Below are 24,140 nucleotides of genomic sequence, written 5' to 3' on the forward strand. Positions count from 1 at the left end.
AACTGCATCTCATCTAAACTGACTCTCTCCCTAATTAATTGGGCTATGACCCTCTCCGTGACCTTCATTACCTGATCCAACAACTTGATACCGCTGTAATTATTTGTATCTAAAGCGTCACCTTTACCTTTGTAGTAGTTGACTATGGTGCTGCTACACCAGTCATTGGGTTATGTCTATAACTATGTGTATCTTTCTGTCTCCTTGTCTTGACATCGTATGACCGATGTAAATGAGTATTATTGTCATATAAACAGTGTTGTTCATTTCTAGTATTCTGTGAAAATGACTGGTCATGGGGAGATATTACTTTGCTTGGAAATAGGTAAGGGTGAATGACAGGAAGAGCATTCAGATATTGAAAATTTGTTTCAACAAACTGACCAACTCATGCAATGATGGAAAAGTGGACGTTAATACAATGATGACATATACATACATATACACACACATGCTTCCATAGTATTTCTGTCTATGAAACTTCATTCAACCCTTCAGTATTTAAACCAGCCATATCCAGCCCAAATGTTCTACCAGTTTTATATTCAAACTGGCCAGATCTAGCCTCTCACATCTACCCTACAATATAATTCTAAAAAATAAACTATCACACCATCGAAATCCCAAAACTATGAGATAATGTGTGATTAATTCTAAACAATGTAAATACATAAGCATTGCATTTGTCAGAGTAATCTGAAGGCTAAAGGGTTAAGACCATAGTAGAAGACTGTTTTTACTCAAAGTGCCACACAGTAAAACTGAATCAGGAACCATTTGGTTAAACTTATATTACTGATAGTCCTCTATGAAAAAAAAAGAAGTATATCTGTATTGCATTTCTTTCATCCCTCATAACCTAGTAACTAGCATATTGCTTTATGATTCAAGTAAACCCTATTGAAACCCACATAGTCAATATACCGTAAAAACCCATGTAAATTGTGCACCTGTGTAATTTACTCAGGTGATTTTCAGGATGAAAATTGTTAAAAAAACGCTTCTACTTATGTAAAATTCACACCCAAAAGTTTTCAGAATTGGCGATATGGCCAGGGGAAAAAAGGTTTTCAATTTAGTTGTATTTAGCATAATTTCACTTATTTATGATTAGATTTTATTAAATTTTCATTAAATAAAAATAATTTCTGTTTAACAGGCATCACATTAAAAGCTATTAAATTACAAAGTGTTTGTCGTCTGTAGAAATAAAATCGGTTTTGCAGGACTGAAACATGTCAGTCCGTTTTACTCACTCAGTATACCCTTCTTCTCCTCCCTTATGAGACTGACAATGGCAGTCTGCTTTAGCCACTTGGTATACCCTCCTCCTCCCTCGACGTTAGTATGCCAATAAAAATAAATGAAAAATATGAGGCTGATTATGTGTGTGTTTGCGTGCATGTAACTGTATGAGACTGTGTTTAAGTCTGTGTTTACGCATAACTGTATGAGATTGTGTGTTTGTATGTGTATGTAACTGTATGAGACTGTGTGTTTGTATGTGTATGTAACTGTATGAGACAGTATGTTTGTCTGTGCATGCATGTACTTGTATGAGACTGTGTGTCTCCACATAATCGGAAACAACCAAAATATTATTTTACAAATTGTGAGCATGTATCTTATCTATAAAAGGCATTTGCCAGTTCAATATTTCTATGTCCCTGCACACTATTTCTTGATAGTTGCTGATCCTATGCTGGATCATCAATTCTTTTAACAGATTTTGTTTTTGTCGAGCTGGGTTTCTAGAAACCCTTGTCACCAAGTTAGTTTGGGGCAGCTTCATTGCCGACAACCTAACCATGCAACAGGTCATAATGGATTATACATTATCAGTAGCACACAAAACACACAGATTATACACACACACACACAAACACATATATATCATATACACATACACACACATTTTATACATATAAACACACACATTTTGGTGCAAATTTTCCCAAACTATTATTTGGTTTTACAGCATTATGAATTTTATTACAAAATGTTTCAGAATTTCATCAAATGGAAGTTGGAATCATGTTTAAGTTGATCAAATGCCGCATAGTTGGACGACCATGAGGGCAATTCTGAAATATATATAATATAATAATCAGAATATATAAAGTAATGAATATTAGTGAAAAAAATTAAATACAAACATTATTTTTTTAAATTGGTGATGGGGGTAGTGTTGATTATGATCAGTGTCCTAAGAGTTCATTTGCTCTATCTCCGAAGACAGAGGTGCAACATTTTTTCTGGATCAACTTTTGACTCTTCCAACCAGGAAAAAACAGGTATTCATTCTGTTAACTTTCTCAGTAGGTTAAGACTGAATTTGAACTTAAGGTTTTAAGACATTGAAATAAGTGCCACCATTAGAGTTATTAAAATTAGGAAACAAAACTGAGTTGTGGGCTTGGTTCTCTGAGAGTGTGCCACTACTCTATGACACTTGAATTGCTTCACAAATCAATATTTTTGCTCAGGTTACACAGTCTTTTATGTAAGAGGAAGTTGCCTTGTCAAACCAACTCCATTATATTAATGGTACTACAAACTGTGGAAAGATGATAGGTTAAATTGTGGGTAAGTGACATTTGAAACAAACCAGATACGATACTAAACTAAGTACCAAAAAATATCTAGTCTTGCATGCTACCAAATATTCAAACCCTGTATAAGATACAAATTTAAGTTAAATTATAAAACAATTTAAAATTACACAATGCTTAAACTTACCCATGGTTGGTCAAGTTCTGACATGTGACAGATGAGCTGTGAATATGAGAAAGGAAAGTGGGATTAACAAAAACTGAATTCAATTGCATATAAAAAAAAACACAAACAAAAATATGTGAGAGGGAAAAAAGGGCTGTTTTCAATTGCTATTTCTTTTAATGTTCTAACAATGGATATTCTGTAATTGTCTTACAATGCTATGCTTCATTACTAACAGGAGAATTATGTGAGGTCACAAGAGTTTTGTGCACAAGCGTGCTGATAAAGGGAGGATGAAATGACATTGACAGTCAACAACTTCTATGTTTGGACAATAACTCCTGGAAATTAGAGATTACAATGAATATCATGCTGTCAATGTTTAATGTCTATAGCTTGTGGTTTTACATGTAACTGTATTTAACATCCATTTATCCACGTTTTAGACTATTCATCAAATTTATATTTTCAATAGTTGTTGGATGTGATAATTTTTAGAGTTAGAGGTTTCCTAACACTTATAGTTGTTTAAATTACTAGGTCGATAAAGTAATTATTGAACTGTGACTTCAGGTGTCGTCATTTCAAATCTACAGATATTTCATTGTATTTTTGCAATTTGCACTTAATTTAAAATGCCTCCATTCATTTAGTTATTAGGAATAGGTAATAGATTTTCTGAGAATATTCCTAACAACCTAGGGAAGTGCTGGATGTAATCAGCCTCAGAAAATTATGTAGGTATTTTTTAATACAAAGTCTTAGGAAAATCTCAACTGTTGATAACAGAACAGAATAGGAACAATATTGTATACCGTTTTCATTTCTCTTTTTTTGAGAGCAGTTCCAATCATTATTGATTTGCGACAGGCACGAGAAGCAAACATCTGACATATACGGGATGGACGGCACATGACACCCTAACAAAATAAACAAGATATATTCCAAAGATTTTTCAAAATTATATTTCAATCAGTTTCATTTTTTTATTCATCCTTAAGCAAATAAATTTAATCAAAAAGATTAAAATAGCACACACACACCACAATCTCAAATTGTTATTTCTCTCTATCTATTTTACAAATCCTCAATGAAATGTGATGATATAATTACAAATATAATTTACTGACAGGAACCTTTTATCTACATAATCCTAAAGAAAACACTGTCTTAAGAATTCTTGCAGTTTGAGTTGTCAACTATCAACCAAATGCCATCCCATCCAACATAGATGAACAACCACCTCCATTATAATTGTCAACCTCTTTCCACTTTCATTGACCACCAATATAATGAAATAAATAATGTTATTGGTTCATAGGACACATGCATCTCTGCACTCTTTCATGTTGGTAACCATGAACACCAAAGCAGTCAATTACAGCCCGATAAGAAAGAATTCATTCTTACAGTAGGATGGCATATGGTATGTTTGTGGGCCATCTAGGAAGAGGATTTTCTCCCGGGGCTATTTTCACAGCGAATGTACTCAACTGTGTTAAATATGGCTTTACATGAAAATTAAATTGATAACAAAAAGATTCATAAAATTTCTCACCGGAAAATCTGTCAGCATGAAAATAAGTTCTTCAATATCTAAAATAGACATAAGAGAAAACATACAGGATTGTTGCTATTCTTGTTGTCATGTTTAATGTAAGGTGTGTGCTGTAGCTAACCACTTTACATCCATTTTAATGCGTGTGTGTATATGTTTGTGTGGAGTGTCTTTGTGCCTGTGTTTGTCCCCCACCACTGCTTGAAAACTGAACCGGTGTTGGTGTGTTTATGTCCCCATAACTTAGCAGTTCGGCAAAAGAAACCAACAGAATAAGTACTAGGGTTAAAAATAAGGAAAAAAAAAAGCCCTAGGGTCAATTTCTTCAACTAAAACCCTTCAAGGTGGTGCCCCAGCATGGCACAGTCAAATGAATTAAATAAAAGATAAAAGATTTACATATTCTTCAAGTATGTCATGGGTGCAGATATAGCTGTGTGGTTAAGAAGTTTGCTTTGCAACCATGTGATTCCAGGTTCATTCTCATTGCACAGCATTTGGACATTTATGATAATGAGAATAACAAGGGAGCATCTGTACAACTTGGGCAAAACAAATATCACAAGGAATTTCATTTCAAAAGTTCTAGTTTATAGGTTTCTCATGGTTCCAAGTTGATCCCACTGCACAGTACCTTGGTAAGTGTATATTACCTTAGCTTCTTGTTGATCGATACCTTATGAAAGGAGTCTCATAAATAGAAACTGAGTAAATGCTCATTGTGTGTGTCTGCAACTTCTTGCTGAAAAAACTGCACAGATGATTTGATTATAGTGAACAAATGTTTATGCTGTACAGTAGCTCATTCCCTCCATCAAATCGACATTCTATGTTCAGGTGCACAGTGTGCTATACACCAACTGTGGAAGTGATCACAAAGCAACATGAAATGAAGTGTTTTGTTTAAGAACATGACACACCAACTAGTCACGGAATCGAAGGTACAATCTTGTGAACGTGAGTGCAGCACCATAACCACTAGGCCATGCACCTTCACATATACACACAATGAGCTTTTGTAGAGTTTCCATCTATTAAACTCTACTCATAAAGCATTGATCGAGGTGCTATGCCACAATAGGATCAACTTATAATCACGAAAAACCTATAAACAGATACTCACTCATTTGTTTGTGAGCTGGAGGATATCCTGAATTCCATTTGTTAATCAGTTGAGAAGCAGCTCTTCTGCTCATTAGTGTATTAATTGCAGATTCTGACTTTAACCCTTTAGCATTTAAACCAACCATATCTAGATGAAATATTCAACTTGTTTTATGCTCAAACTGATCAGATCCAGCTACTCACATCTACCCTACAATGTCATTCTAAAAATAAACAATCACATCATCAAAATCTCAAAGGTATGAGATAATGCATGATTAATTGAAAGCAATATGGATTAATAAGTATTACAATTGGCAGAGTAATCTGAATGCTAAAGGGTTAACAACATTTGAACCTAATACACCAAGCTAACAAAATTCTTGTCAAGCATTGGTACCCCACAGTCTCTTTCAAATAGATTTATTTCCTTGTAATGTCTATTTATACTATGATTGAATGAACATTAATATAAACTGTTGGTCTCTCAACTAATAAACTAACATTGTACTGATCCAAATGAAACTGACTCACAATTCCATTTGGTTCAGTAGGATTCAACCGGAATTGCTTCCAAGTATTGACACATTATTAGAAACACTTACCTTCTTTGCCAAAATTCCAGTTTTTACTCACAGGTGCTGTTTCCAGTTTCACTCGCTGACCTGGTACAGCAGATTCATCAATTATAAAGCTGAAGCCATTTCGGTTGAAAATCTCAATACTATTGAGAAGAATAATTTCATTGCTTGCAGTTAATTCCAAAGGCTGAGGACTGGTAAAACAATATGGGAATAATAAAAGTAGTTGTAGTGGTAGTAAAAAGGGTTGAATATATTTGAAACATGAATAAAAATTTTAAAGTTTTCAGGTCCTTAGAGAAATATGTGTCCAGACTACTATAGGTGTAGTCATAGCCATGCAGTAAAAAGTTCAGTCACATTGTGTGGTACCTCGGGCAGCAGCCTTCTACTATAGCCCCAGGTCAATCAAAGCATTGTGGGTGGATTTGGTAGCCAGACACAGGTTGAGAAACCTGTCACACATATATATATATATATATATATATATATATATATATATATGTATGTGTGTTACTGTCTCCCTTGCCTTGACTTCATGTGGAACTTGTGAATGACTGTCACCAACATGTAAGTGGTGTTCATTTCCAATCTTCTGTAAAAACATGTCTGATCATGGGCAATATTACCTTACTTGGAAAGAGGTGAGGGTTAGTGATAGGAAAGGCATCCAACTGTAGAAAATCTGCCTCAATAAATCCAGTCAAATGACTGAAACAAGTAAAAGATAGAAGATATAAAAAATCAAGTCCAGCTCTCTGCTTCTCATCAGCAGTATATTGATCAATCAACAATTTCTAACATTGATCTATATTAGAAAAATGGTATAGACAAATAAATCAACCACAGAACTTGACTTTTATTTACCTCAGCAGAATTTGAACTCAGAATGTAAATGCATCTAAATTCTGCAAAGTTATTTTGTCCACTGTAATATAGATTCTACCATCCACTGCCCTTCCACAGTCACTCATTTTGAAGGAGGGGGTACAGTCAATTTTACAGCCTCCAAATGCATAACATATTTTATCAACATTAGAAAGATGAAAGGCCAAGTTAACCCTGGTTGGATTTGAACTCAGAATGTCAAGGGACCTAACTGAATACTTCAAGGCATTTTGTTCAGTGTTCTACTGATTCTCTCTTCCAAAGCTTTTCAAATGATAAAATAACAGTAATTTTAGCCATCAATTCTACTATACAGTTATTATTATTTGTTGGAGAATAAATTAGGTAGGTCAGTTATTTGCTCACCGAATCAATTTCTGGCCTTGCATTACTGTGTTTTTCCGCAATTTCTCAAAATTATATTTTTCATCAGTAGCATGTTGATCCACAATGAATAAGTCCTCATTTAATCGTGTGATGATAAAGCCAAGGTTGAACTGAAAGAAGTTTAAAAAACAGCATAAATAATGTTTTTATATGTGTGTGCATGCATTTGAATGTGTGTAAATGTGTGTGCATTGATGTGCAAATATATGTGTAAATGTATGTGCGTGTTTGTGTGCATGCATACCAGTTTCCACAATGAGTATTCTGGGTGTTTTAATCAATGAAACTACATACTGAATCACAGTGCAAGTATGTATATATTCCATCCAAACATTAGTACCCTTAACATAATTCTCAAGCATAAGTACAAACTTATACAGTTCAAAGTGCTGAGATTTAATTCCAGCCAAAATTGGTTGAATTCTGTCATTCTTTAATGTAAAAAGTTATTATTTGAAACATTCTGAACATCCTAAAATAAACTATGGGACAGAACAAAACAAAAATTTTGCTAGAAACAAAACTGTCATATCATTCAATTGTAGCTCCTTTATCAAGAAGCATTTTATTTCTATCAAATTTAATTTTACTGAATTTATTGAAACATTTTTCAATCCAACAAAGGATAGTTTTAAAATATGCTAAATGTATAACTAATGAATGCATGTAATTAGCAGAAACACTTCCACAAAAAAATACATGGAATATTCAGAGGCGAAAATGCTTCTATATAACAAAGACACATTCCAGTATACTCTGATAACTCCAGGATACCTCTTATACCTGCTACAGGTGATGAATAAAAGGAGTATTTTATAAACAACAACCAATAAAGATAATCTCAAAATTTACCTGTCCCAAGATTTCCATACTTTTAAACATACTTTTGTCAATTTGTTTAGCAAGTTCTTCCTCAGCTGATTTATTTTCACTTGGAGAAATTTTTGCTCGAAAGTTGCGACAAAGATCTTTGGAAGTATTCACTTTGTGTTCTCTATGTAATTTTAGTTTCTGACGGAGGGAATCCATAGAAAATGGCACGGTTGTTTCTTTTCTAAATATCTCTGACTCTTCATCCTGAAAAAAAAAAAAAAAAAAAAATTGAAATTAAAAAATAAGATTGGGGGTGGGGTTCCATCCAACAAAGGATGGTTCTGGAAATTAGCATGAATTACTAAAAAAAGTAATTTTTATATTTGGATGATCTTATTCCTAACCATTCAAGAACTGTACAGTGTGGTTGGTATCTATGTTAGTTGTGCAGCTTGAGGTAATTAGATTAAAATACCTAAGAGGCTCAATACAAATGCTACTGTGATGTTTCAACTTATGACTACTGTTACTTATCTTTCCTCATTGATTTGTTATTATTTGAGACATTTCCTGCATTATTCTTATAATGTGAATCAGTAGGAGTGGCTGTGTGGTAAGTAGCTTGCTTACCAACCACATGGTTCCGGGTTCAGTCCCACTGCGTGGCACCTTGGGCAAGTGTCTTCTACTATCGCCTCGGGCCGACCAAAGCCTTGTGAGTGGATTTGGTAGACGGAAACTGAAAGAAGCCTGTCGTATATATGTATATGTATATATATATGTATGTGTGTGTCTATGTTTGTCCCCCCAACATCGCTTGACAACCGATGGTGGTGTGTTTACATCTCCGTAACTTAGCGGTTCGGCAAAAGAGACCGATAGAATAAGTACTAGGCTTACAAAGAATAAGTCCTGGGGTCGACTTGCTTGACTAAAGGCGGTGCTCCAGCATGGCCACAGTCAAATGACTGAAACAAGTAAAAGAGTAAAAGAATAAAAGGATAACAAAATAAGAGGGTGGTTAAAGCCTGGGATTATTTATATTGAATGAACCTACAAAAAGTACAATATGCTTATTTAAATTCCAGTCAATTCATCACAAGTTTCAGAAGTAAGGGAAATATTCAAAGTTGGGTCCTACACTAATGTACAACAAAAGTGAAATATTTGGATAGCTTTTATGTAATTGCTCCACCTATATTAAAGGCAGCCAAATCTCTCACAACAATCATCGGATCTTTTTTAAAACGGGGGCCACATTTTTCATTAACGAAACACTTTGAAACTTGGAACACTGGTAGAATGTGTCATATAAAACATCTTTTTCTCTTAGTCTTCTTAAAAAAAAAAGAAATCCATAAGTTATTCCATGCTAAAGTTGTCGTATTTCTGTAATTTCAACCAATCACTGACGTCCATTCAGCCGATATACATTAAGTGCCGACTACATAAACAAACGATTCTGAAACAATTAACCCTAACCCTAACCCTAGGGTTAGGGTTAGGGTTAAAGCAAATTTAAAATGAAAAAAGCAAATAAAACGAATCGATGGAGATTAAATATGCTTTACATCGCTTAATCAGCCAAAGGAGTAAATGTAAACAACTGAATACTTGTCAGTGATTGGTTGAAATTATCGAAATAAGACAATTTTTTACATGAAATAAATTCGAATACAAAAATATTTTTCTGTTCTATAACACAAAATAGATAAGTATACGAAGTTTGAAAGTCTTTCCGTACCAAAAACACTACGTAAAACATTAATGAAAAATGTGGCCCCCGTTTTAAAATAGATCCCAATCATCTACTATTTTCAATGTGATCACAGAACACATTAAAACACAATGTATTTAGAGTGTTTGATTCGTTGGTTCTCTCAAGTTTTTGGTTGACCTTCCTCTGTGCCACAGCCCTACCCATATGGAGCCAACAATAATATTATAATAGTTGTATAGACTTCACTATTATGGTTTCTCAAATAAAGGTATATAAATGATAACTTACATATTTTGTAATCACTTCACTCTTTGTCACCATTTCTCTTTCTGTCTCCTGTTCTTGTAACTCAGAAGCTTGTGATTGTGATTCTTCACTTTTAACACTGGCTGTATGTCCTTCAGGTGAAGAACTATGGTAATAAACTGATAGAGAGGAATGGGATTCTGTTTGGCTTTGTGAAGATTCAGGTTGACTGAGAGACAATCCTGAATCTGAAACAGGCTCAGTTTCATTAGATGAATGGAATGAGGCTGTGTCTTCATTTTGTACCTGTTTACAATGTTCGCCTTGAGAAATGTCTTTGAAAGTAAAAGAAGAATCCAGAAATGGTTCACTATACGTAAGTTTCTTTGGAGAACTTCCGTCAGATTCCACATTTTCATTGTCATCTTGTGGTTTTCTTTTCAGCCATCTTGAAAGACTGTTTAACGATTGAGCTTTCTTTAAAGTTGGTGTAGAGCTTGATAATTTTTCTGGAAATAAACCAAAAAGCAATGTTATTTTCCTAGTTAGAGACACTGAAACTTGTAAGCCTCGTCCAAAAACAAACACTTTTTTCTTTTATTCATTTTAGAAATGAAGAGCTATTGAGTGTAATAAAAAGTAAAGACAAGGATTTATGCATTCTAAGAGACCTTCAAGAAAACAAAGTTCTCAAAAGATAAATTTCTCAAAGTTGAAATAAGTATCATGTGGGAAATTACAGTAGTAACAATACCAATAATAATCAGAGCACTAAAAATGATAAAAAGAACCTAAAAACAGCAGAACTTGCAACTTTATACTCAATACAAAGTATAGCTTTGGTAACCATAAATATTCTACAGCATCTTCTCAGTAGGATAATTAACACAATACATTCTTTACTCTTTTACTTGTTTCAGTCATTTGATCGCAACCATGCTGGAGCACCGACTTTAGTCAAGCTAACTGACCCCAGGACTTATTCTTTTGTAAACCTAGTACTTATTCTATCGGTCTCTTTTGCCAAACCGCTAAGTTACGGGGACGTAAACACACCACCATTGGTTGTCAAGCAATGTTGGGGGGACAAACACAGACAGACAAACACACACACACATACATATAGACGACGAGCTTCTTTCAGTTTCCGTCTACCAAATCCACTCACAAGGCTTTGGTCGGCCCAAGGCTATAGTAGAAGACACTTGCCCAAGGTGCCATGCAGTGGGAATGAACCTGGAACCATGTGGCTGGTAAGCAAGCTACTTACCACACAGCCACTCCTGCGCCTTTGCATATAAATATATAACAAAAACAGCATACTATATATACCCTCTTAACCCTGTCGACCTAAATACACTAAATTAGCAGGAACCTGACAAGAAAACAATACTGTTCACATTGAATGCTTAAATGCTTGAAACGAGTTACTGTAATTAAGATTATAATTTTCTAGACATTTATACTATTGTATTTAAACCCCACTTTGATCAGTTCACTTTCCAATTATCTGGATCTAAACACTTGATGACGGAAAAAAATAAAATAATAGAAACTTGCTGCAAGGCAAGCACACAACAGGGGAGATCTTCAGAGGAAGGACTCCCATCCAACAAATGTTTCAGCCCTTTTACCTAACACTCTATGGGAGCCTGGCCCACCTAGGTCATGACTCCTAGGTGTCCTAAGAGCAGATATCAAAATATAGCATAGATATAATATGTAATAAAAATTTACTATAAAGATGAGGTGAATAGCAAAGAAAAATTATAATCTGAGTAAAGAATAAAAAGTTTAGAATGGTACAACAATGCACTATAAAACAAAAAATGGACTATATACCTGTTGTAATTTGGTTATCTATAGTCCGATGATATTTCGGAATTACAATTCCTTTTTCAGATCTTCTTAGATGGAGTCCCCATCTAAGGAGACCTGAAGAAGGAATTGTAATTCCGAAATATCATCGGACTATAGATAACCAAATTACAACAGGTATATAGTCCATTTTTTGTTTTATAGTGCATTGTACCATTCTAAACTTTTTATTCTTTACAAACAATACACAATGCTTCAAGTGAACCACAATACTTTCATAATCTGAGTATTATTGATACTTGACGAACACAAGAAGGTGTATTGTTTGTTACAGTGAAAAACACTCGCAGGAAACCATAGAAAAGAATTAGTATTAACATCAACAGAACAATATAGATAAGACAATAACATTTATTTTATAAATAATAATGAATTAGATTTGGATTAAGTTTTAAATGTTTAAAAAATAGCTTTAATAAATAGCTTTAGATGATGGTGACGATGATAATAATGATGAACTCTCAAGTAGAAGACAACATATGAGTGTTCAGTCTTTGCCAAACGACCTGCTCAAATGATTTTGTTTATGGTGATCAAATGTATATGCTGTACATTAGCTCACTCCCTCCATCAAATCAATGTTGCTTGAACAGGTGCACGGTGTACCACATGTGATGGTGTTGAATTGACGAGGTGAAGCATTTTGCTGAAGAACACAACGTGCCACCCAGTCTAGGAATTGAAACCATGACCTCAAGATCATGGCGTAACACCCTAATTATGATAATAATAATAATAAGACCAAAACAAAGTCTGTTTATTGAGCAACATGAGCATTCTTTGTGATCATAATATCTAGGCAAAACAATTTGACAAGCTCAGAAAATATAATGATTTGCTCATTGAAATTGAAAAAATGTGACATCTCAAGACAGTTACAATACCAGTGATTATAAGAGTACTTAGAAAGATCAAAAAAGGAACTGAAAATTATTTGAGAATGATCCTTGGCTTACCATCTATGCAAGAAGTGCAAAAGATTGTTTTAACTTGTACGTCACATGTATTAAGAAGAACATTGTCACTGTGAATTTTCTTTCCATTTTTTCTTTGTTTTCTTTTTTGTCAATTTTTTTCTTTTTCCTCCCTTTTCTGTCTTTCTTTTTTCCCCTTTTTTTTCTATCACATAACTTGACTTTATAAATGAAGAATCTGGGATGTTTATTTTAATGGCCTACTAATGTGTACAGTGATTTTCTTTGCCCTAAGTGTCAGGATGACACTCGGCAAGAAATGGAAACAAGATTGAAAAAAGAAAAATAACAACAACAATAATAAAAATAATAATAATGTAGCATACATACGTTTTTCATTGTAAAATTTCATAAGGCTTGATGGTGTATTTTCATGAGAATGATGGTTTAAACCAGATGAAGGGGAAGACATTGACCTGGTTAAGTTGCTAAGTAATTTACTCGGTGTCTATATTCCAGAGATAAAATAAATAAATAAATAAATAAATAAATAACATGATGGTTTTGGCATCACTTTTAGACAAAGCTCTTTACAAGAAAATAAATGGTTTGAGTGGATTAGAATCAATAACAAAAGTGATGATATATAAACATTTCCACCAAATAAGTGGTCGACATAACTGAGAAAAAAACCTCTGCTAGCAAAATTGTTAACACATCAGGCAAAATACTTAGCAGCATTTCATCCATCTATGTTCTGAGTTCAAATTCCACTGAGGTCAACTTTTTTTGCATTCTTTTGAGGCCAACAAAATAAGTACCAGTACAACACTGGGGTCGATGTAATCGAATTACCCTCTCTTCTGAAATTGCTGGCCTTGTGCCAAAATTTGAAATTATTTTATCCACCTATCTGCTTGTTATTTTATATCTATTTTTATGTAAGAGGCGTAGGAGTGGCTGTGTGGTAAGTAGCTTGCTTACAAACCACATGGTTCCGGGTTCAGTCCCACTGCGTGGCACCTTGGGCAAGTGTCTTCTTTTATAGCCTTGGGCTAACCAAAGCCTTGAGTGGATTTGGTAGACGGAAACTGAAAGAAGCCTGTCGTATATGTGTGTGTGTGTGTATATATGTGTATATATATATATATATATATATATATATATATATATATATATATATATATATGTATGTGTGTGTGTGTGTGTGTGTGTGTGTGTGTGTGTCTGTGTTTGTCCCCCAACATCGCATGACAACCGATGCTGGTGTGTTTACGTAACTTAGCAGTTCGGCAAAAAGAGACTGATAGAATAAGTACTAGGCTTACAAAGAATAAGAGATGGCTTTTGTTGGAACAAATTATTTTTACAACAGGACATACCTTACAGATAACCACTAAGTCACAAATCCATGCAAATGTGGATTCATAGACAAATGGTTAATAGTAAGGTTGAAATTAGACTTGGTGTTAGGCAAGAAAACATGCAAGTAGATGCTTTTGCTTTGCTCACAGTCAGAACACAATGGCTATAGTATACATTGAACTTAAAGCTACGTGGTTCATAATCCAGTACTCTTTCCTAGACACAAAGAGCCACATGTCAGCTCTGACATGTAGGTAGTTGATCAAATATCTATGTATGACAAGTCTATTGTTCAAGATTGTATTTCTTAGCCTGGTATATCATGTTCAGGACCAATTCCCCTAGTATTCCAGTCATTTTTAAGACTACACAGAGGCTATTTCATTGGCTCATCTTAACTCTACATTGTTCCCTGAATGATGGACTTCATACTAGTATCACAAAACACATGAAAATGAGACTGACGCGATTATTGATTATAGCTAGTCAAAGACATTCTCAGTGGGTTAGGGTATAAATTGAGATAATAAAGGAATGCAACTAAATACAAGACATTAAATTAATAATGTCAATATTTATGAGACAGGTGTAAATACTACAACTACATATTTTTATAAGTTGGGAAAGTAATGAGAACTGATACCTAGATACTTTCCCAAGAGAGGCTATAACACCATAGCAAACTATATATAAAATGTGAGCATTAAAAGATGCGAGGATTGAAACAAAACATAAAGACAGGGAAAGAGGGAGAGATATGACAAAGAGAGAAGGGTAAATTGGTATATTAGTATATATAATCATCATCATCATAGTTTAATGTCCATTTTCTTTTGCATAGAGTGGACAGTTTCACAAGAGTCAATGTTTTGTCATAGTTTCTACAGTTAGATACTCGTCTTAATGCTCACTGTTTTATAGAGTGTACCGAATGCTTTTTACATAGCACCAGCACTAGTGAGGTCACCAAGTAACTTGCAAGACAAGACCCATCAACAAAATGGGGTATAGTACTGAGGGAAGTGGCTTTATATCAGATGATGAGTGGTTAAAGTATGAGAGAGGGTCAGGAAGAGGTATCTTACTGAAGAGAAGATACATGGCTACCCCAGTTGGAAAAGCAAGAAAATGGTAAAGGTGTGTCGGGGCATACCCTTAAGTGACAGGAAGGTGAATATAAATGGAGTTGTACAGAAGATTGGATAAAGTGAGTGGGTAGATTAGTAAGTTTGCATGAATGCTACAGGAGAGTAGCAGATAAATTATCTTGGACAGATGGATAGATAGACAGATATATAAGAAACCTGCCCTGTTTTGGTAATTTCTTTCGTACTTTTAATCCTCATCTCATAGCACAAAGCTGCTTCCTTGGAGGTAGTCTTACAAGCTGTATTGTGACCTCACTAGTGTTGATGACAGAGAAAAAACATTCAATACTTACTGTGATGTGGTTGGCATTAGAAAGGGTATCCAACCATAGAAACCACACTAAAGCAGACACTGGAGCGCTATGCAGTTCTTGAGCCCATAAGTTCTTGTCAAACCACCCAAACAATGCCAATATGGAACATGGACATTAAGCAATGATGATGATAGACAGATATACATATTTATAGAATGAGGGAGAGAGAAAAGCTTGTACATCAACTCTTGAGCAGTAAATTTGATACAAGAAACTAAACTGATAATATATTATGTACATACCTGCTTAGGACTTGACAATTCTTTTTCACAACTGTGAATAAATTTTTAAAAGTATTATTTGAGGTGGTGCTGAAAAGTTCTTAGCTTTGGGTGAAAGAAAATACAGGAGGATCAGTTAATTATGATTTTATTCAACATATTCCCAGAAATAAAGAAAGAGCTAGGCTCCTGGAGTTCTATTATGCTTATAACCTTTTAATCTGCAACACCAACTTCAGGAAGCCCAGCCAGCCACCTGATAACCTATCAATCAGGTGACTCAGCTAGCCAGATTGATTTCATTCTCACCAGACAGCGGGATGCATGATTACTCTTAAATACAAAGACCCTCCCTGGTGAAGAATACACCCATCCTTGTCATGCCTGCATAGACATAAATAATGATAATTGAATAGATTGCGCAAAGATTACTGAATATCATGTATCTAATATTTGGAAATTTTGTTTGTATAATAGACAAAAACTAACAATAGATATTAATATAAGTTTGTCAACTATAAAATAGAAAAAATCCAACAACTGTCCCTACTTACTGTCAATACCTATAGGCTGAAACTTCACTTCTTGTTAGTGGATAACGATTGTAAGTAAGCATGGACATAGTTGAAAATGTAACTTTTATCAAAAAGAAACAAACATTATTCTAAAGGACTGTATCAAGTGACATGTTGTATGCCAAAACAAGCCATACATGCCAAAATATAGAACAAGTATTAAATCAATGATGCGGAAATGTTATGTAAAAATGTTTTATGCAAATTTTATTATTGTTGGTATCAGTTGGATGAGTTTGTAACAGCTAAATTCTACATATCCCACTTCTATATTATTTTCTCTATGAGGCCCATATTACATATAAACATAACAGGCAAATCAAGTGAGTAAATGACATAAGTTAAAAATTTGTCAGTAATGAATTTTATAAAAGACACAGGTATGGTTGTGCAAATAAGAAGCTTTTTTTTTTTTTTGCAATCACATGGTTTTGGATTCAGTTCAGTCCAACTGTATGGCACCTAAGGTAGATCTCTTCTATTTAAACTTTGACTTGACTAATACCTTGTGAATGAAATTAGTACAGGGAGACTGTGCAGAAGCCTTTCATGTGTGTGTGTGTGTGTGTGTGTGTGTGTGTCTATGTTAGTCGTTACATAGACACCATTTGAAAAACACAGTTTCTGTTTATGTCTCATTACTTAGCAGTGCAACAAATAGAGATCACCAAGTGCCAGACTTAAAAATAAGTATTGGAACCAATATGATTAATTAAAGTCTTCAAGGTGGTGCCCAGGCATGGATACAGTTCAATGACTAAAACAAGTAAAAGTAAATAGAAAAAAGTTATAAGAGTGATAATTCTTAGAAAACTGACAGCTTATTTCGTGTTATTAGTGGTACTGGATGCTGTTCAAGATAGTAATATATTTTCTTTTTAAATAATGAACAAGAATAAAAAAGACAACAAAAATTCAAGACAGCTTACCTTTCATTAAATTCTCTCTCATGTTTTGTATCAAAACTTAACTGACCTGAAATAAAGACAAAGGATTAAAAAAACTACAATCATATTTACGTTGAAAATTTTTATGACTTCAAATTACTAAAGACTGAAAATTGTAAAATTTTTCTTTACATTTCTCCATTATTACACTACAAGAACCATCTAATTGGCCAGCAGCAAACCTGTTGTTTTTAGAATCCTTTCCTGAAAGTGAGCAATAGTTAATTTCTCATAAAATAAAAGCTGGAGTTAGATATAACAAGAGGAAGAATCATTAGAGCATCAGAAAAAGTGTCTTGCAGTATTTCTTCCAGCTCTTTACATTCGGAGTTCATATCCTGCCTTGTTCAACTTTGCCTTTCATCCTTCTGGGATTTCAGAGATTGATAAAATAAAGTACCTTCAACTACTGTGGTCAATCCTCATCATCATCATCATTTAACGTCTGCTTTCCATGCTGGCATGGGTTGGACAGGCTTCACTCTGATTTGGCAAGATTTCTACATCTGGATGCCCTTCCTAACGCCAATCATTCAGTGGCTGCTTTTATGTGCCTCTGGCATGGGAACCAGTCAGGTGGCACTGGCATCAGCCATGCTCGAATGGTGCTTTTTAGCATGGCAGGGTTTCGACTATCCTCCTCTCCACAAAACACCTGGCCTTCTGCCTAGCTTAGAAACAATTAAGAGCAGCAAACTAGCAGGATCATTAGAGTTTCTAAAAATTATGATCTGTGATATTTGTTCCAGCTCTCTACATTCTGAGTTCAAATCCTACTGAGATCAACTTTGCCTTTCATCCTTTTGAGGTCAATAAAATAAAATACTAGTCAAGTACTAACCTCTCTCCCATCAAAATTGCTGGTCTTGTACCTAAAGCAAAAACTACTACTACTACTACTACTACTACTATTATTATTATTATCATTATCATTATGCTACCAAGGTCCAATTTACCTTTCATCCTTTCAGGGTCAAAAAAAAAAAAAATTGTTCCAGTTCCTTGTGCCTATATCAGAAAAGATTATCATCATTATTATTAAGTTGTACGTCTGGAACCCTTGTTATTGTAACTGATAGAGTGCCAGTTTTATTATCTAAAACTATTATTACCACCCACCAATGACCTATTACCCATCCACTCTCATTTAACATAATTAATGTCCTGCAACTCACTGAGTTGCTGGAGCACCACAAAAGAGCTGGTCTTCCTGAATTGTTTCAAAGTTACATACACTGGTATAGTTTCCTGTTGCTTTTACCAGTTTCATGGAAAATTAGCACTTTGCACTGAAAATAAAGGACACCAAATCAATTATACAGTTCACCACTGCTAAAAGTGTTGAACTATATCTTGATATGTTCCCCATTTTATAAATGGGTGAACATAGCCACTGAGAGTTCAGTGTTTTTTCTTGGGATACATTGCAGCACCTGATATGGAATATGAACAGCTGACATGTCCATCTTACAAGTTACAAGAATATCAACTGACATAACCTAATTTTAATAATCTGAAATGAGTGTTTTTGTTACCCAGTTCCATTTTACTTTCATAAAGTAAAAACTATTGTTAGACACAAACCAACAAGGAACTTCTACAGGGTGTCCACAAGGTCTGGGTACATGGAGTAAATAAAATCATAACATAAACAATTAAATATAAGAAATAATAATTTCTTAAAGTATGTGTTAATCCCCATGTACCCAGACTTTGTGGACACCCTGTATATAATCACATATCCTGCTTAGTGTAGCAGTCAAATCTACTTTAACATGAGGGAACCTGTATGTCATGTGTTTTACCAGAAATAACCTACTCTCATAAAACAATAAAGCAATCAAACAAAGGCAGGATGGTTAGAACAGGAATGTCTGATCTGCTCCATCAAAGCTGACCTACCACTAAACAACAAATTCAATACACTTTATATCAAATGGTGACATGTATTAAATCTAAAGTGTTAGGAAATTATGTCCCACAATAAAAGCAGGATGACCATGGCTAGAACACTTACTCAATGATGTATATGATTGATTACTTTTGTGTTACAGCAATACATGAAGTTCCTAAAATCACTGGATTTTAGACTTTACTCTTCCTGCTCAAACAGGAGCTGACCTTAACTCCCAATAATAACTATTTGGTCACACAGTTCATTACCCTTTATCTTCATCATACATCATTATAGCCACTTCTAACATCTGGCATTTTGCAAGGAGGTTAAGCAAATTAAAAATACTAGAATTTCAAGATCAATACTAAGAAATTAACTCAACTGCATTACCTTTCATAGAAATACTTGTACAAATAGCAGACGTTGGTTCATAAAGTGCCAACAGTGAAGCCTGAAATAGAAAAAGGTTTTAGTGAACTGTGCAAAAATTGCAGTTTTCATACAAAATTATGTGAACTTGTGTCTTTGTTATAAATTTAGCAAAGGAAGACGTCAGGTCTTTGGAGAATGGTTATAGGAGCAAGTATATCTGTATGGTTAGAATCACTTCACAACCATGCGTTTCTGGGTCCAAACCCACTGTGTCTTGGGTAAGTATCTTCTACTAAGGCTTTAGTAAATCCAATGGCTTGATGAGATTATTTTTAACAATGAAACCTCAGTTTCTCTTTTAGATCACTCGTCTAAAGATGCAATTCTTAGTTCTCAGAATTCAAACAAAAATGATGATAACACAAAATAGATAATGTATTACATCAAATTCCTTGACTTTGCAGTTATTATTTCATGTTTGCATAAATAGAGCAACTATTTTTAAAGATGGATGCTCTTTTCTAACACTAAATTATGAATAGAACCTGTTTTTGTCAATCAAGCAACCACAACCATGCAGAGTTATATGCTTTGCTCTGGGTAAAACAAAATAGTTGTAATAAGAAGAGCCTTTTAATCATGTGGTTAGTATACCAGCACTTAAAATCACAATTATTGTACCCCATATCAAAATATGACTCTGCATCCATGGGACTTGAACTAACAATTTCTGGTTTAAGAACCTAGTGTTTCCAGAGTCTTTGGAAAAGACACACTGGATGTGAACCTGGGTTTATGACATAAAGGAAAAGACAGGCTGGGCACATTGGAATGCTTTTGATCAGGATTGATTTGGAGCTAAACAAAAACCACTGCCACCATAATCAGTTTCACTATCATCACACAAATCAATACAAGTAAAACATTGGAGAGGGAGAGAAACACAAATAAAAAAAGATGTTGACAAGAACCTTTATGATAGCATGAAGTAACTTCTCATTCTCAAAGAATACTTTCCGTTTATCAGGTGTAACATTGACATCAACACTTCCTAGAGAAGGAGAAAAAATGAAAATAAAATATAAACATTTAGTTAAGTGTCAACAATTTAAGAATGCTTTATAAATAGAAATTTTTAAAGAAGAAGTGCACTATAGCTGTGTGGTTAAGATTTCGCTTTTCAACTATATGGTTTCAGGTTCAATTTCACAGTACAACTCCTTAAGAAAATGTCTCTTCTACCATAAACTTGAGTCAACTTAAACCTTATAAGTAAAATTTGGTAGGCAGAAGCTGTGTGGAAGCCTGCGATCATCGTCGCCATTGCTGTTTAACAGTCACAGCCCACGTTTCACTGCCATGTAGCACGGCTGTTTGCACATGCCATACAGTCTACCTTTCACTCTGAGCAAGAGGCCCTTTGTTAACAGCAGAGGTAGGAGCTGTCTGAACTTTGCCTAGGCTATTCTTATTCTAGCAGCTACACTCTCAGAGCAACTAACCCCACTGCTGACTTGGTCACCTAGGTAACGGAAGCTATCAACTACTTCTAGTTTTTCTCCCTGGCATGTGATGGAAGCTGTTCTCTCCACATTTTCAGTGTTTATTGCCCCTGTGCATCTGCCATACACAAAAACTATCTTCCCAAACCTTCCAGGCAAATCATTTCTTTTTTTTTAAGTGTTAGACTTCATACGTCATCCATTTTAACACCACCACCTTCCCCTTGTGTACCTAAATCAGATTACATTCTGTTGCAAGCATTCAGATAAGTTTCTGGTCTGAACATCAATCTTGCACACACTGAAAAGGGTCATAGGTTCTATCATTCTTTGGCTAAGTCACGGAAAAATGTATAAATAAAAACAGAAAAATATTAATTGAACTGGTTTGTTGAATAGAGATTTCTCAAACAGGAAGGTCCAACATTTGCAAGGAGATGGCTACATACAAATAAAACTATGAAACAAATTGATTAACCAAGAGTTTACGTCCACTATAGGCCACTTACTAGTAGGTTAATGATGAAAAGAAAATGTCTCCTAAACATTTGACTGTCATAAAGTTGCTGCTGTGGTTCCACTAGCATCAAGCAAGTGAGAAAAGAATCTGTAACCTGAGTATTTTGACAATCTGTTCAGGTAAACATTCTGGCATCATCATTTCACATCTCCAAACATGCTGAGACAGGTTTTTGAGACTTGAATTCCAACTAAGAGTTTGTACCCAACCTGTCTTTTCCTGAATGTGTCATAAACATCATCATCATAATCATCATCGTTTAACGTCCGCCTTCCATGCTAGCATGGGTTGGACGATTTGACTGAGGACTGGTGAAACCGGATGGCAACACCAGGCTCCAATCTAATTTGGCAGAGTTTCTACAGCTGGATGCCCTTCCTAATGCCAACCACTCAGAGAGTGTAGTGGGTGCTTTTACGTGTCACCCGCACGAAAACAGCCACGCTCAAAATGGTGTCTTTTATGTGCCACCCGCACAAGAGCCAGTCCAGGGGCACCGGCAACCACCAATTTAAATACATGCTACTGGAGTTGGAATTACCATGGTTCCTGACATCAAACCTGCCCTCTGGTAAATCCTCATTAATGGATTTGAAGTGTACTCATATCAATTGTGGGGCTTTGACAGAGTTCAGTGTCATTATTTTCCATTACTATCTCCCTATGCAAGGAAGAGGTAATTTGTGTACTGATGCCCTCCTTGGATGTGAAAGCTGTTTTGCATGCTTTCTCTCTGGAATCAAATCCTGATATCCCATTACCCTTTGACACGATGATCAGCATCTACAAAGCTGTTGATAGTTGATAGGTTGGACAGGTCTCTTTGCATCTCCTAACATTTTGTCCTTCACCATTTGGTACACACTACAGAAAATTAGCTATTTTTTTGTAGTGTATATCATAATTTTTTACAAGAATTTTTAGTTAGATTGCATTTCTATCACTGAGTGCATTTTATTTTAGACTAATGAGTCTCCTCAAACTTGCATCAGCTTTTTTATTTATCTACTGTCCATTTCAATGGGTTTCTTGCATGGCAGTTTTTATTTGAAAAATCTTATCAAACATGTAGACTGATATACCATGTCCAAAGACACAACAGACAATCCACTAACTCAATATCTAATCTATTACCACAGCATTTTGATTGAGGACTAATATATAGGCTTGGTCTTCTAAAAATAGCAGCTAAATCTTCTTTAAAACAGACTTTTCTATCTTGAATAAGAAAAAGATACACTGGATAATACAGATGGGATGATCATGACTGGAATGCCTTTGATCACAAGTCTTTCATTGAGGGGCTTTAACAACAACAACTAGTTCTTATTTTATCAATCCTAGAATGAAGAAAAGTAAATAAAGCTAACTCCAATAGATCTTGAACTCAAGATTGTAAGAAGCACCCACTACACTCTTGGATTTCTATGGCATCCAGCTATAGAAATCAAACCAAATCAGACTGGAGCCTAGTAGAGTTCTCTGGCTTACCATTCCCAGTCAAACTGTCTAACCCTGCCAGCATGGAAAATGGATGTTTAAATGATGATGATTATGATTATTTTGAATGCAGGAAAAGTTGAAATGAAAAATTTGAGGATGGAAAATTAGATACTGCAAGCACTATGTGTTAAAGGATTATATTGTGTCTGATATTTACTGATGAGGATGAACCTGATTTTGTTTGATTAGAAAAAAGATCAATTTTGAAGAGAGAAGGTATGAAAATAGCGGCGGCAGTAGCAGTAGTGGTGGTAGTAGTAGTACCAGCAGCAGCAGCAGCAACAAAGAAAGGAAGTAGAAATATTACCTTTGGTAATGTTCAGCTGAAGAACCACAAATGGGTACTGGTGACGGTTGTACATGTGATAAACATCATTGACAATCTTAGTGATCTGCAAAAGCAAAAGATTTACTTACGAAAAATCAGTCAGTATAAAAATCCAAGCACACTCATAGGCAGCAGAGTTATTTGAGATTATTTTGATTTTAAAGACAACATAGGATTCAACACTCAATATATAATTTAGAGTTAATAACAAGAACTACAAACTGAGATTTTACATCGTATTATTCCAAATTTCACATTACCACTTTTGCCCATGACTAAGATTTACTAATCACATACAAGCATACAATGGAGATATAAATTTGATCAAAATGAGACTAAGTTTCTAAGATTTAAGAGCTTAGATTTTCAAAATTTAAGATAAGGTAAATCATTATAAAGATGAAAATAAGAATAAAAATAAAGTAATTATGAGAAAACTATAAGACAAATTGGTAGACAGGAGTGTAAATAAGAAAGCAGTAGAGGAATAAGAGAATAATGTATGCTAATGTGTATTACAATTATTTTTCCCTTACATTTTAAACATCTTTAATATAAGACTAAACGTCTCCAGTAAAGGACTATATACAGAAAACATGTTAGTAGTCACACACAGCATGGACATGATTAGGATATAATAA

At 34.6% G+C, this 24,140-nt stretch overlaps 1 protein-coding gene across 5 annotated transcripts in view; it reads right to left on the bottom strand.

Annotated features, from left to right (window-relative positions):
- Positions 1-1,965: 1,965 nt before the first annotated feature.
- Positions 1,966-24,140, bottom strand: part of LOC106867657 (mismatch repair endonuclease PMS2) — a 42,616-nt gene continuing 20,441 nt past the window's right edge. For all 5 annotated transcript variants that reach the window (XM_089365697.1, XM_089365646.1, XM_014912588.3 and 2 more), the window contains 14 exons: positions 23,479-23,563; positions 20,618-20,697; positions 19,665-19,725; positions 17,360-17,405; positions 15,877-15,907; positions 13,198-13,315; positions 10,058-10,524; positions 8,089-8,313; positions 7,216-7,346; positions 5,986-6,155; positions 4,277-4,314; positions 3,534-3,638; positions 2,740-2,775; positions 1,966-2,084 (listed from right to left, as the gene is read on the bottom strand). In XM_089365697.1, coding sequence (XP_089221823.1) covers positions 2,016-2,084; positions 2,740-2,775; positions 3,534-3,638; positions 4,277-4,314; positions 5,986-6,155; positions 7,216-7,346; positions 8,089-8,313; positions 10,058-10,524; positions 13,198-13,315; positions 15,877-15,907; positions 17,360-17,405; positions 19,665-19,725; positions 20,618-20,697; positions 23,479-23,563 — 1,662 coding nt within the window. In that variant the 3' untranslated portion in view covers positions 1,966-2,015. The remainder of the gene's footprint in view (positions 2,085-2,739; positions 2,776-3,533; positions 3,639-4,276; positions 4,315-5,985; positions 6,156-7,215; positions 7,347-8,088; positions 8,314-10,057; positions 10,525-13,197; positions 13,316-15,876; positions 15,908-17,359; positions 17,406-19,664; positions 19,726-20,617; positions 20,698-23,478; positions 23,564-24,140) is intronic.

Source organism: Octopus bimaculoides, chromosome 1 (assembly GCF_046866305.1).
Source record: "Octopus bimaculoides isolate indiv1 chromosome 1, ASM4686630v1, whole genome shotgun sequence".
NCBI lineage: Eukaryota > Metazoa > Mollusca > Cephalopoda > Octopoda > Octopodidae > Octopus > Octopus bimaculoides.